Below are 13,337 nucleotides of genomic sequence, written 5' to 3'. Positions count from 1 at the left end.
GTCCCAGGACACGGTGCGGGGCGGCTGGGGAGAGGGAAGGCCTCCCTGCGTACCACCACCGCTAAGGGGGACCCACAGCCCAGTACCTCCTCTGCCTTCTGCTGCAGCAACGCTGCCTCCTGCTTCAGCTTCTCCTTCTCCTGCTCCAGGTCGGCGATGGCCCTCCGCAGCTTCTCCGCGTCCTGGTCACTCTGGTGCCGCTGGATCTCCAGAGTGTGCACCAGCGTCATCTTCTCCTGCGTGGCCAGCTCGGTCTCGTGCAGCCTTTCGCTGATCTCCTCCGCCTGCTTCTTGAACCGCTTGGCTTCTTCCTCAGCCTTGGCCTGGGCCATGCTCATCTCCGCCACGTGCAGCTTGAGGCGCTCAGCCTCAGCTGTGATCTCCAGCTGCCGCCGGCGCTCAGCCTCCAGGGTTTTCTGGAAACCCTCGGTCTCCTCGGCCAGGCGCTGCTGCATCTGCTCCTTGTCCTCCTGCAGCCGCTTGGCGTGCTCCTGCGCCAGGTCTTTCTGCTTCTGCAGCATCTCCGCCTCGGCCTTCAGCCGTGTGGCCTCCTGCACCGCCTGCATCTTCTCCTTGAGCATCTTCTCCGCCAGCGCCCGCTGCTGCGCCAGGTCGTCCTCAGCCAGCTTCCGCATGCGCGCAGCCTCCTGGGCCTCCACGCTGAGGCGGGCGACCTCCTCCGCCACCTGCTTCATCTTCTCGGCCTCCTCCGCCAGGAACTTCTGCGTGTTGTCCTTGTCCTTGAGGATCAGCGCCTTGTTCTCCTCCTCGATCCGGCTCTTGAGCTTCGCCAGCTCCTCCATCTGCACCCGGACCTTGAAGAGCTCCTCCTCCACTTGGGCCTTCTGCCGGACGGCGTCGGTCACCTCCTCCTTCAGCCGCTGCAGCTCCTCATCCAGAATGCCCTTCTGGTGGTCCGTCTCATCCAGCTGCAGCTTCACCTTGGTCAGCTCCTGCTCCACCTGCGCCTTCTGCCGCAGCGTCTGCTCGGCAAACTTCTTGTGCTTCTCCATCTCAGCGTCCGCCAGCTGCTTCTGCCGCAGGGCCGCCTGCTCCGCCTGCGCCCGCTTCGCCGCCTCCAGCTCGGCCTCCTTCCGCAGCTTCTCCGCGTCCGCCTGCGCCTGCGCCTTGGCCTGAGCCTCCTCCTCCGCCCGCTGCTTCAGCCGCTCGGCCTCCTCCACCCGCTGCCGGGAGAGGCTGGCATCCTGCTCAGCCTTGCTGCGGGCGAACTCGGCCTCCTCCGCCGCCCGCCTGGCCCGCTCGGCCTCCTCCCGCAGCCGGTCCAGGAGGCTCTGCTCCTGCTGCCGCGTCTGCAGCAGCTCCTGCTCCTTCTGCTGCACGGCGGCCAGGTGGGCCTTCTCCTCCGCCTCGATCCGCTTCTGCGCCGCCTCCCGCGCCAGCTGGATCTGCCGCTCCGACTCCTTCTCCGCCAGCTCCTTCTGCCGCCTGGCCTCCTCCACCATGGCCTTCAGCCGCTCCACCTCCTCCAGGGCCAGCCGCCGCTGTCGCCCGGCCTCCTCCTCGGCCGCCAGGATGGCCTGCACCTTCTCCTCAGCCTCCCGCCGGCGGCCCTCCTCCTCCAGCGCCAGCGCCCGCTGCCTCTCGGCCTCCCGCTCAGCCTGCTCCCGGCTGCGCTGCACCTCCTCCGCCTCCCCGCGGATGCGGCTCAGCTCCCGCTCCAGGTCGGTCTTGCCCGCCGAGGCCTTCTCGAAGCTGGCCTTCAGGGCGCGGATCTCTTCCTCCACCTGGCGCCGCTGCCGCAGCGTGTCCTCCACCAGGCCCTTCTGCCGCTCCAGCTCGCTCTCCGAGGAGCGCTTCAGCAGGGCGATCTTCTCCTCGATGTCCTGCTTGTGCTGGGCCGCCTGCTCCTCCAGCAGCTTGCGCTGGTAGGCCTCGTCCTCCGCCAGCCGCCGCAGCCGCTCGTTCTCGGCCTCCTTCTCCTTCAGGGCGATCTCCGCCTCCGCCTTCAGCCGCGAGGCCTCGTTGATGGCCGCCAGCTTCTCCTTCAGGATGCGCTCGGCCTCGGCCCGCTGCCGGCCGGCCTCGTCCTCTGCCAGCTGCCGCTGCCTCTTGGCCTCCTCGGAGAGGGCCCGCAGCCGGGCGGCCTCCTCGGCCAGCTCCCGCAGCTTGCTGGCCTCGGCCTCCAGCCGCTGCTTGGACTTCTCGCTGGTGGAGCGCGACTCCTCCTCCGTCTTGGCCTTGCTCTCCAGCAGGATCTCCATCTCGGCCCGCAGCTTGGCCAGCTCGTCCTCCACCTCCTTCCTCTTCTGGATGGCCTCGCTCACCTCCTTCTTCAGCCGGAAGAGCTCCTCCTCCAGGAGCAGGCGCTGCTGCTCCCCGTTCTCCATCTCTGCCTTCAGCCGGATCAGCTCCTGCTCTGCCGCCAGCTTCTGCTGGGCCGTGCCCTCCGCCAGCTCCCGCTGCTTCTCCAGCTCCTCCTCCGCCAGCTCCTTCTGCCGCAGGGCCGACTCCTCCGCCTTGGCGCGCTTGCGGGCCTCCCGCTCCGCGTCCTCCTTCTGCTTCTCTGCCTCCTCCTGCGCCAGCGCCTTCTTGTGGGCCACCTCCTCCGCCTGCAGCCGCAGCCGCAGCGCCTCGTTGGCCTTCTGCCGCCAGCGCTCCAGCTCCTTCTCGGCCTCCTCCCGCGACCGCTCGGCCTCCAGCTGCTGCTTCTTCAGCCGCTCGGCCTCCTCCTGCAGGTGGGCCACCGTGATGTGCTCCTGCTGCAGCGACAGCTCCAGCTGCGCCGTCTTCTCCGCAAAGGACAGCCGCTTGCTCTGCAGCTCGGCCTCGGCGCTCCGCTGGGCCACCTCCTGGGCCACCTGGATCTGCCGCTCCTTCTCGGCCTCCGCCTGCCGCATCCGCCGCTCGGCCTCCTCCGCCTGCAGCCGCAGCTTCTCCAGGTCCGCCACCGCCTTCTGCTTCTCCCGCGCCGCATCCCGCTCGGCCTGCACCTTGCGCTTCAGCTCCTCCTCCGCCTCCCGCTTCTTCTGGCTCTCTTCCTTCACCTGCCGGCGCAGGCGCTCGGCCTCCTCCTGCGCCTGCCTCTTCTGCCGCTCGGCATCCTCGGCACGCGCCCGCAGCTCCTGCAGCTCCGTCTCGGCGCCCACTCGCTGCTTCTCGGTGCTCTCCAGCTGGAGGCGGATGAGGCGGATCTCCTCCTCCACCTTCTTGCGGTTGTATTCGGCCTCCTCGATTAGCTTGACCTTGGACTTGATCTGGTGGTCGGAGTTCTGCCGCAGCTGCATCAGCTCCTGCTGGATGTTCTGCTTCTGCTGCTCGGCGTCCACGGCCACCACCTCCCGCCGGGTGACCTCCTCCTGCATGCGGAGCTGCAGCTCCCGCGCCTCTGCCTCCGCCTGCGCCTTGGCTTTGGCGTGGGCCTCGGCCAGCTGCCGCTGCTTCTCCAGCTGGGCCTCCACCTCCGCCAGCCGCTTCCTCTCCTCCTCCTTCAGCTTCTCGGCGGCTTTCTGGAGGGGAAAGAGGGTGCAGAGAAAACAGAGGGGGGAGAGAGAGAGAAATCACAAGGGATGCGACCGAGCCGCGGTGTCAATGCCAGCCACAACCACGCACCACCGAGAGACGGGACAGTCCGGGGTGGAGGGGTGGAGGATGCGCATGGAATGGCTTCAGGTCCCTGGGCCTCCCCGCGAGCTGGAGGCGGTGATGCCAGCTTCCAGAAGACGTATGGCAGACAGGGGACACACGACTACCGTGTCCCACTTAGCACAGCGTGGGCAGACGGGCGATAGGACCGAGACAGCAGTGCAAGAAGCAAGGATGGCCCACGTACCACAGAGAAGGGATGGAGCGCGAGCAAAGCCCGAGGCGATGGAGACGGATGCGAGCAGCTTGCACACCACCACCGTGCCCACTGCCCTCCAGCCAGAGCCCTGCCTCGGCGCCCCGCAGCAGGGAGCCTCCTCCCGTGCTCACTGGGGCTCCCCGTGTGAGAGGGGCCGGTGCAGAGAGCCATCACCATGGGGAAACGAGAGACCCAGCCAGAGCACCAGGGTGAGCAGGACAGAGGGGAGTGGGAGGCAAGGGAGCTGCCAGCGGAGCTTTCCCTCCCAGGAAAGCCTCAACGATGTGGAGAGCAATCCAAGCTCCAGCCCGTGCTGCCCCAGCTGGTCCGAATCCCTCCCCGCTGGCCCGCTCCAGGCAACCCAGCCAGCCAGTCGTCTGCCAAAGGGCCGACACGGCTCCTGCGTGGCTGCGCCGCAGAGCACTCGTGCCGCATGCACCGTGAGCAAGGCAGGCGCACGCTCCGTGCGGGGCCTGGGCAGAGGCAGCGCGCATGCGGGTGAGCCGGACCCCCGTGCCGTGGGGCTGGGTCCCCTCGAGCCGCCCCAAGAGGTGCAGTGAGGGCCCGGGAGCAGAGGCAGAGGCAGAGGCAGAGGAGGGTGAGGAGTGCAGGGGTGAGTGGCTCTCCAGAGGGCAGGGGTGCAGCGAGCAGGAGGGGCGTGCAGGCTGCTGACAGCCATGGGGTGAGGCAGAGGGGTGCCGTGGGGAGGGGGACATGCGCAGAGTGAGTACCTGGTGCAGGGATGCCAGAGTCATCCTGGTTTTTTACCCTCCATTAGATCCCCACCAACACAAACATCCCCCAAGACAAAGCACTGGCAAAGCGGCTCGACTTCCAAGGGCAGAAACCAAGAGTTAGAAAGGTTACCAAGACAGAACACCCGAGGGCTCCGGTCCCGCGGCGCCCGAGCACAGCGTTCATGCGGAAGGCAGATGCTGACTGCACTACGTGTATCTGGGAAGTGCCTCCTACCACCAGTCACGCCAGAGCCCGGCGGCGCCTGGAGCTGGCTCTGTGTGCCGCCCCAGCTGGCCCTCTCGGCTCGGAGACCTGCTGCACCCAGAGCCAGCAGCTTCGGTCCCAGGAGCCCGGATCAGAGCAGGGTTAGAGGCCATGGGCCAGCGTTAGTGATGGGGGGCCGGCAGTCATCATGAACCATGTTCCCCGTTGTTATGCAGGAGAGAGAACGCAGCCGGAGTCATGCCACCCCACGTGCCCGCACGCCGCTCCCCTACCTCCTCCTCCTCCAGCCGCCGCAGCGTCTCCGTGATGAACTTGATGTACTGGCTCGTGAGCGTGGTCAGCTCGCTGTACCGCGTCCGCAAGTCTACGTACTGTGGCAGACGGCAGGGGTCAGCAGGGAGGGAGCGTGCCCGTGGCAACCCCCCCACCCAGCTGCCCAGCACCCCAGCAGTGGTGGGGCCGGACGGAGGCGAGCCTGCGTGCCAGCCCCCCCGTGCTCACCCCTTCGGCAAAGGGCTGCAGCCCTCCGCTCCTGGGGAAGGAGCTGCTCGGGATCAGCCACGCAGCGGGACCCGTGGGGCGCCCCAGGCCCGCACGCAGAGGGGCCCCCCCTCACCTCCTGGATGATGCTGTCAGACGCAGACTGCACTTTGGGCTTCTTGGCTGGAGAGGCCATCGGCTCCACCTGCGCCTTGAAGCTCACCAGCTGCAGCTCATAATCCTGCCGGGGAGAGGGGTCCTCAGCACGCTGGCCAGCACCCCCAGCGAGCCCCCAGGTCCTTCGGGGCCGCCTGGCACTGGGCTACCCCTCCCCAGTCCCACGCCTGCCCCGGCACCCCCGGGGAGGCCAGCCCAGAGCACGCAGGCACAGCCAGCGGGCACACCTTGATGGCGTCGATGTACTGCTTGGCGTAGCGCTGGCACTCCTCCACCTTCTCCTTGTTGCGGTCACACTCCTCCAGGAGTTTCTGGGGAAACGTGTGGGGGTGAGCTCAGGCGCCCCATGGCCGCCCCACCGCGGCCAGGGATGGCCGAGAGCACCGGCCAGGCCAGCACCGCTCGCCCTGCTGCGGGTGCTACCTTCTCCTGCAGCAGCTGCTCCCGCACAGTCTTGCTGTCGGTGATGGGCACCGCCTGGATTTTCTCCTGCCGCTGCTTTGCGTCCTGGATCCACTGGAGGAGCCCATCGCAGCTCTCGCGGTAGTACCGCAGCTGGCGGCCCAGCTGGTCCAGCTCGCGCTGGCGCAGGTCCGTCTGGGTGAGGACAGCCTGCCAGCGCTCCAGCAGCTGCTGGACTCTCTCCCGGTAGCGGTCCAGGTCCACGTCACGTTCGCTGTGGCCCCTGACCATCCGCTCGTTGACATCCTTGGCCTTGCTCAGGTCAGTCTCCAGCGTGCTGAAGAAGGGCTGATGCCCCTCCGCCTGCATGCGCAGCCGCTGCGGCAGACAGAGCACGGGTCAGCCCTGGCCCCGGCTCCCCCCCAGCTCCCCCCCGGCATGGTGCTGCCCTAGCCGTTACCTTCAGCTCGGCCTTGCTGGCCTCCAGCTCCTTGAGGTCAGCCGGCACGGTCTGCACGTCCTTCAGCTGGTCCTCGTACTTCTTGACCAGCTCCTCTGCCCCCTGAGTGCTGCGGATCACCAGGTTGATGGTCTTCAGCCTGCAGAGAGAGGAGATGGGCTCAGCCAGTGCCGGGCAGCAGCGTCAGTCGGCACACAGCCAGGAGCTTATGGGAAGGGAAGGACACGCCGGCACAGCCAGCTTCCTCCAGACCTCATCAGCCCACCCCTGGCCCAACCAGGCTCATCCCAGCTGATGCAGCAGTTTTCCCCAGCCCAGGATGACCAAGGAGCCGCGCAGGGGCTGGGCACTCACTTCTCCAGGTAGATGCTGGAGAGGCTGTACACCTGGTCCATCTTCTGCAGGGTGATCTCCAGCTCTGAGCGCAAGACGGGGGCCGAGCTGGCTTGCTCTGGCTGGGCCAGCACCTTCTCTGTCTTCTCGCTGACCTTGTCCAGATTCTTCTTGATGCCCTCCAGCTCCAGGTGGATTTGCTGCAGGGAGAGGAGGGTCTCTCACTCCCTGCCTGGCGCCCGCCAGCTGCAGTTTGGGGCCGAGCCCTGCCTGTGGCTGATCCCCCATATAACACCGTGCCAAACTCCGTGTCCTGCCAGCCAGGACCTGGCCCGCAGAGCCCCCGGCCACCCCCCGACCCCAGAGGAGAAGGGGCAGAGCAGAGAAGGGGTCTGCAGCCCACCAGTGTGGGCAGACAGACACCAGCCCCGCTCTGGGTGCCGAGGTTCCCGTCCACGTGCATTGCACACCTGCACACACGTGCGTGCACGCGTACCTGCTGCTCGCTGATGCGCTGGGCACACTCCTTGACCGGGTCCTTGTCGAGGGGCAGGCGGATCTTGTGGATGGTGCGGGTCTCGCAGCTCTCCAGCTGCAGACGGATATCCTTCAGCTGGGAGATGTAGGTTTTGCACAGGGACTCGTCCTGCTCTCCTGTGGGGACAGCGGGGACAGGTTAGCAGCTTCCCACTCTGCTCGCCCTGTCCGCATTGCCGGGGACGGAGGGGACGCCCCAGGGAGCACACAGGGCGACGGGGAGGAGGGGGCTCACCTTTCTCCTGGCTGCGCAGCAGCAGCTCGTACTTCTGGGTGCAGGCGTTGTACTCGCGCTCCACGTGCAGCCGGTCATCGGGCTGGAAGCTCTGTGAGTCCTGGCTGTCCCGCAGGAACTCCTGGTAGTGGGTCTCCAGGCTGCGCAGGACCTGCCGGCACTCCTCCACCTGCATCGTGCGGAACTGGGGGGGGGGGGAAAGGGCGCTGTCAGCCCCCACCGCTGGAGCGGGACCCCGGGGGGGAACCCCCCGGGCTGGGTGCTGCCCCTTGCCGGCACCGGGGGACGACTCACCGTCAGGTGGGACCAGGACTGGATCTGCTGGATGTCGCGGATCAGGTACTGCCAGGACAGGAGGCTCCTCATGTCCAGGTGCAGCTGGTGCCAGAGCACGAGGAGGTGCTGGTGGGTGGCCTCCAGCCTGCGGAGAGGCGGCGTGAGCGGGGGGACCCCACGGCAGAGCGGGGAGCCGAGGACGGTGCCGCGGAGCCGACGGCGTGGCCCAGGAGTTGGGGGGGGGGGTGGCCGGCGCTCACCTGTGCACGGCGTCCAGTGCCTCCTTGTTGGGGGGTGGCACGAGGAAGCAGACGGAGGGGACGATGGCCTCGTTGCCGGCGGCGCTCAGCACCTTCCACTTGTAGGGCTGGGTGTTGCTGAGCAGGGCGCACTCGTCGTTCTTGTGCACCGTGATCTGCGGGGCCAGGGTGGCGTGAGCCCAGGGTGGGGGGGGCCCCCGCACATCCCCCCCTCCCCGGCCTTACCCCCCCAGCTCCCCCTCGCACCTCCATTTGCTTGTAGTCGCAGACGGCCTGGATGGGCGGGCGGCCCTGGAGGGGGGTGCTGGGGCTGCGGGGCTTCAGCTGGACGATGGCCTTGGCGCGGCGGGCCAGCCCCGCCAGCTGCCCCCCGTACTCCGCCAGCTGGTCCTTCTGCTCCTGTGGGCACAGCGGGGTCAGGGGGTGCTGCCCCCCGTTGTGCCCCGCTGGGCAGGGGGAGCCCCATGGTGGGGCGGGGGTCCGGGGAGCGGGCGGCAGGGTGGGGGTGGGAGGCTCGCCCACTCCCGCGGGGGCCCTGGGTTGCGGATGGGGGGGTCACTGCAGAGAGGGTCTGCAGTGGGGAGGGGGATTATGGGGGGGGGTCACTGGAGGGGACTGGTGGGGGGGGTCACTCCTGCAGCGGGGTCTGCTGCTTGGGGGGAGGTCACTGCAGCGGGGAGGGGGTCACCCCAGGGTGCTGCAGCGGGGTGCACCCCTGAAGCTCTGCAGTGGGGTGCGCATGTGGGGATGACACTCAGGCACCCCGCAGCTGGGCACACACCGGGGGGGGTCACCCCTGGGGCTGCAGCGGGTGGGGGTCCCTCACCATGCAGTCCTGCAGCAGGTCCTCCAGGCGTGTGACCGTGATGCTGCGATCGCACGAGTATTTCTTCTTCATGTTCTCCTGCGTCTTCCTCAGGAACTCCTCAGCCTCCTTCACGTCGGCAAAGAACTAGGGGGGCGGGGGGAGTCAGCCAGGGTGGGTGCCCGGCCGGCCGTGGGTGCGCTGGTGGGGGCACCCCCTCCCACCCCACCCTACCTGGAAGTAAGCGCTGTTCTCCTTCAGGTGCGCTTCGATGCAGCAGCACAGCTGGAGCATCCAGCTCCACTGGGTCTGCAAGGCTGCCTGGAAGGCCTGAAAAGGGGACGCGTCACCCTGCCCTGCCCGTACCGGCACCGGCACCGGCACCGGCACCGGCACCGGCACTGGCCCCGGCCAGCCCCAACCCTGCTGCTTCTGCCCGCTGCCAGCCCCCACTCAGCCCAGGCAGCTGCCTGCACTGCCCCAGCCCACCCGTGCACTGCCCACTGCCCCACGCACTGCGCCCCACGCCAATGAGCCGCCGTGCCCACCACCCCACGACCGCCACCAGTGAGCCGCAGTGCCCCAGCCCCCCCCAAAGCCCCCCTCACCTCCAGGGTCTGCCTGCCCGGGTGCTCCTCCCGCAGCAGCCGGTCCCCCGTGCTCTGCAGCTCTTTGATTCGGCGCTCCCGCAGCTCCAGCTCCCGCATCAGCCCCTGGCACAGCCCCGAGGGGGGGGGATGAGCGCCCGGCCCCCGGCAGGGCACGCGTGTGTGTGCACATCTGTGCACATCTGCGTGTGCCCGGGATTGAGGCACCTTCCTGCCCCCACCCCGGGCACTCTGAGGCTGCCGGGGCTACGGGGGACAAGCTGGAGGGGGATGCTTGGGGTGGGGGGTATTGGGTCCAGCACCCACCACAGGAGCCTGCTGGGGTGGGAAGCTGGGGGGGCATGGAGTGTGGGGGGGGCAGGGGTAGGGGCACTGGGGGACAGGGTTTGGGGGGGGTGAGGGAGGGGGCTGGGAGTGCTCAGGGAGGGGGACACAGGGGCTGGGAGTGCTCAGGGAGGGGGACACGGGCTGGGGGTGCTCAGGGAGGGGATATGGGGGCTGAGGGCGCTCAGGGAGGGGGACACGGGGGCTGGGGGTGCTCAGGGAGGGGGATACGGGAGCTGAGGGTGCTCAGGGATGGGATACAGGGGCTGGGGGTGCTCAGGGAGGGGGACACGGGGGCTGGGGGGCTGAGGGAGGGGGCTGGGGATGCTCAGAGACTGTGGGGCGGGACGGTGGTGCAGAGGTTTGCGACACCCCAAGTCCAGTCTGGGGGCTGTGCGACCGTCAATCGGCGTGCAAGCGCAGCAGAAGATGCGGCAGAAGCAGGGTTAAGGGGCTGGGGGTGCTCAGCTGCAGAGCACAGATGTGGTTTCAGTCAGTCAATCGATATCGATAGCGCGAGGGGAAGAGTGACTCCAGCCCCAGATCAGACAGCGAGGAGATAACGAGCAGAGCTGGCACGAGGAGGAGATAAGAGCAGGGCTGGAGCCTCGGCAAGCAGCACGGCACAGCGGCGCAGCGGTGTGGCCAAAGAGCATCCTCTGCCACAGGGTGCGGGGGGCACCTCCAAAAATCTGTCACCGCCAGGCCAGAGGGACAGGGACCGTGTGAGGACAGCCACATGCAGGGACAGGGAGGGATGGGGACAGCACAGGACAGCCACATGCAGGCATAGGGACAGGGACAGGGCAGGACAGCCGTGTGCAGGGACAGGGAGCGGACAGGGCGGCACGTCCCGGGCTCTCTCCGTACCGAGTAGTTCTCCTTCTTGGCCGTCATGTTGGGGTTGCGGTCGCTCCAGTCGAAGTTCACCTCCTCCTCTTCCTTCTCGTTCAGCCACATCAGCTCCTTGGTGGCGGCACTGACGAAGCCGTGGAGGCTCTCCAGGTGCCGCAGACGGGACTTGGAGGAGTTCTGGGGACGGGCGCAGGGGTGGGCTGCCTCCGCACCCTCCTCCCCGCACCTCTCCCCCCGACATCCTCCTCCCCGCACATCCCCCCCCACGTCATACATCCTCCCCGCTGCAGGTCACCCCCATGTCACGTCCTGCACCCCCCCACCCCAGCCCAGAGCCTCACCAGCAGCTTGGCGTACTGCAGGTCCAGCTTGCCCAGGCACTCCCGGTAGGCGTTGCGGGGACCGGGGGAGAGCTGTGCCTGGGGGAGATGTGTCGTGAGCGCGGGGACCTCCCGTCCCACCCCCTGGGGACAGCAGCACCCCAGCCTCCCCAAAGCACCCCGGCCTCCCAAAGGTGGGGTCCGGGGAGAGACCCTAATGCCGGGGAGCACCGGGGCAGGGCCGCGGGGCAGGGCGAGAGCCGTGCATGGAGGGAGCAGCGCCAGCCCCGGCAGCCCCTCTGCACTGGCAGCAGCGCCCGCTCCCATTGCCACGTCCCCCCGGCTGAAGGTGGGACAGCGGGCAGTGGTGGGGGGGCAGCCCTGGGGCACGAGAGGGGTAGGGGGGCAGCGGGGTGCCCTCTGCCCGTCCAGGGCATCCCAGGGCACAGAGGGGCTCCGGAGCGGGCAGCCAGCGAGGGCAGAGCTGGGGCCGGGGGGGCCAGGACGGGCTGCTCTCCTCGGAGCCCCCCACCAGCCTGTGTGCAGCCACGGCACGTCAGGGACCCCCGGGAGCAGGGGTGGGGGCAGCCCCGGGGTGACCCGGCGGTGGGCGGCTCACCTCGTCGGCCCGCGCCCGCTCGATCTTGGTGCGGAACTCCTCGATGGAGTGGTGGAGGCCGCGGTGGCTGCCCAGGTGGGACTCCACGGTGGGCAGGTCCACCCCCCACTCGGCCGCCCCCAGCCGCCGCTGGTTCTCCTCCACCCAGGCCAGCAGGTCCTGCAGGTACCGCAGCGTGGCCTCGTCCAGCTCCTGCCGCGGCCGCTGCCCCAGCGGCACGGTCACCGCCGCCGCCGGCGCGCCCGACTTGAGCCGCAGGTTGTACTCGGTACGGATGGCCACCAGGCGCTCGTGCAGGCGGTACACCCTGCGGGCAGGCAGCGCGTCGGCACGGAGGGCATGGCGACGTGCACAGGGGACGTGGGGGGCACAGGGGACGTGGGGGGGCACAGGTCGTGGGCTGTTCCTGCAGCCAGGCGAGCGCCAGGGTGCCCTGCGTGGGGCACGCCGTGTGGGCCATGCCGCGGCGGCGCCGGCCGCCAGCGCAGCCGTACCTGCGGTACATCTGCTCCCCCTGCGGGTGCCGGCCATCCTTGAGGGTCTGCACGTCGTTGAAGAGCAGCCGGATCATGGCGTCCGCCTTGTCCAGGTCCCGCTCGATCTCGGCTGCCTTCTGCGGCGGCTTCCCCGCGTTCAGCAGTCGGACATCCTGGGGATGGGACATGGCCAAGGGCACGGTCAGGGGCACGGTCAGGGCTCTGCGTGCCGCCCGGCCCCCCCCCTCCGCAGCCGGAGCTGCCGCTCACCGACTGGAGCAGGGTGTCAGCCTGGTTGAGCTGCTCCTCGCAGAGCCCCGACTCCATCTGCAGCTTGCTGACGATGCGCTGCAACCGCTCCAGCCTGCGTGGGGAGACGGCGTTGCTGGGGTCAGCATGCGGGCACTCATCTCGTCCACGCACGGCACGGATCCTGCCCCGTTGGGCACCGATCCCATCCATGCATGGCACGGATCCCGTACCCGCATAGCACAGATCCTGTCTGTGCAAGGCACAGATCCTGCCCCACGTGGCATAGATCCCATCCGTGCACAGCACGAATACTATCCATGCGCAGCACGGATCCTGTCCATGCACAGCACAGATGGTATCCATGCACAGCAAAAATACTATCCATGCCCAGCACGGATACTATCCATGCACAGCACAAATACTGTCCATGCACAGCACAAATGTTATCCATGCACAGCACAGATCCCGTCCACGCACAGCACAGATCCTGTCCATGCACAGCACGGATACTGTCCGTGCACAGCACAAATGTTATCCATGCACAGCACGGATCCCGTCCATGCACAGCACAGATCCTGTCCATGCACAGCACGGATACTGTCCATGCACAGCACGGATACTGTCCGTGCACAGCACAAATGCTATCCATGCACAGCACGGATCCCGTCCATGCACAGCACAGATCCTGTCCATGCACAGCACGGATACTATCCATGCACAGCCCGGATCCCGCCCCACACAGCACGGATCCGTCCCTGCGCACCCAGCAGGGACTCCGTGCCAGCCCAGCTCTGATCCTGCCCCGGCAGACCCGGATCCCATCCCCGCCCAGGCGAGGAGCCCCATCCCATTCCCACCCCGCTCTCCATCCCCAATCCGCTCCCCATCCCGCTCCCGCCCGCGGGCAGGGCTCCAGCCCCACGCTGCCCTGGCTGCCTGCCTGCCTGCTCGGCCCTGCTGCCTTCTCCTGCCTGCGCTGCCAGCCCCGGTCCCGCTCTCTGCCTGCGCCGCCGGCCCCGGCGACGCCTGGTCTCCCTTGCTGCGGTGCGAGCCCCCCCGGTGGGACGGGGCACGGTGGGCCACCGCCACCGGGCTGCCGTGCTGTGCCGCGCTCGGGGCCGGCGGCAGTGCTGGCTTCCCAGAGGCAGGCAAT

At 68.5% G+C, this 13,337-nt stretch overlaps 1 protein-coding gene across 28 annotated transcripts in view; it reads right to left on the bottom strand.

Moving 5' to 3' along the window:
• PLEC (plectin) overlaps window positions 1-13,337 on the bottom strand; it is a 62,181-nt gene that overhangs the window by 7,514 nt on the left and 41,330 nt on the right. For 27 of the 28 annotated variants that reach the window (XM_052787938.1, XM_052787939.1, XM_052787940.1 and 24 more), the window contains 20 exons: window positions 12,203-12,296; window positions 11,951-12,105; window positions 11,457-11,763; window positions 10,859-10,936; window positions 10,533-10,694; window positions 9,339-9,443; window positions 8,965-9,060; window positions 8,752-8,877; window positions 8,172-8,324; window positions 7,926-8,080; window positions 7,684-7,810; window positions 7,390-7,573; window positions 7,114-7,271; window positions 6,639-6,817; window positions 6,285-6,423; window positions 5,846-6,202; window positions 5,650-5,733; window positions 5,382-5,486; window positions 5,038-5,136; window positions 87-3,467 (listed from right to left, as the gene is read on the bottom strand). In XM_052787938.1, the coding sequence (XP_052643898.1) occupies window positions 87-3,467; window positions 5,038-5,136; window positions 5,382-5,486; window positions 5,650-5,733; window positions 5,846-6,202; window positions 6,285-6,423; window positions 6,639-6,817; window positions 7,114-7,271; window positions 7,390-7,573; window positions 7,684-7,810; window positions 7,926-8,080; window positions 8,172-8,324; window positions 8,752-8,877; window positions 8,965-9,060; window positions 9,339-9,443; window positions 10,533-10,694; window positions 10,859-10,936; window positions 11,457-11,763; window positions 11,951-12,105; window positions 12,203-12,296 (6,244 nt within the window). The remainder of the gene's footprint in view (window positions 1-86; window positions 3,468-5,037; window positions 5,137-5,381; window positions 5,487-5,649; window positions 5,734-5,845; window positions 6,203-6,284; window positions 6,424-6,638; window positions 6,818-7,113; window positions 7,272-7,389; window positions 7,574-7,683; window positions 7,811-7,925; window positions 8,081-8,171; window positions 8,325-8,751; window positions 8,878-8,964; window positions 9,061-9,338; window positions 9,444-10,532; window positions 10,695-10,858; window positions 10,937-11,456; window positions 11,764-11,950; window positions 12,106-12,202; window positions 12,297-13,337) is intronic. The other variant, XM_052787962.1, reaches the window with a different exon arrangement.

The sequence above is a fragment of the Harpia harpyja genome, chromosome 5 (genome assembly GCF_026419915.1).
Source record: "Harpia harpyja isolate bHarHar1 chromosome 5, bHarHar1 primary haplotype, whole genome shotgun sequence".
In the NCBI taxonomy this organism is placed as follows: domain Eukaryota; kingdom Metazoa; phylum Chordata; class Aves; order Accipitriformes; family Accipitridae; genus Harpia; species Harpia harpyja.
This window is presented reverse-complemented; position numbering and strand designations above follow the sequence as displayed.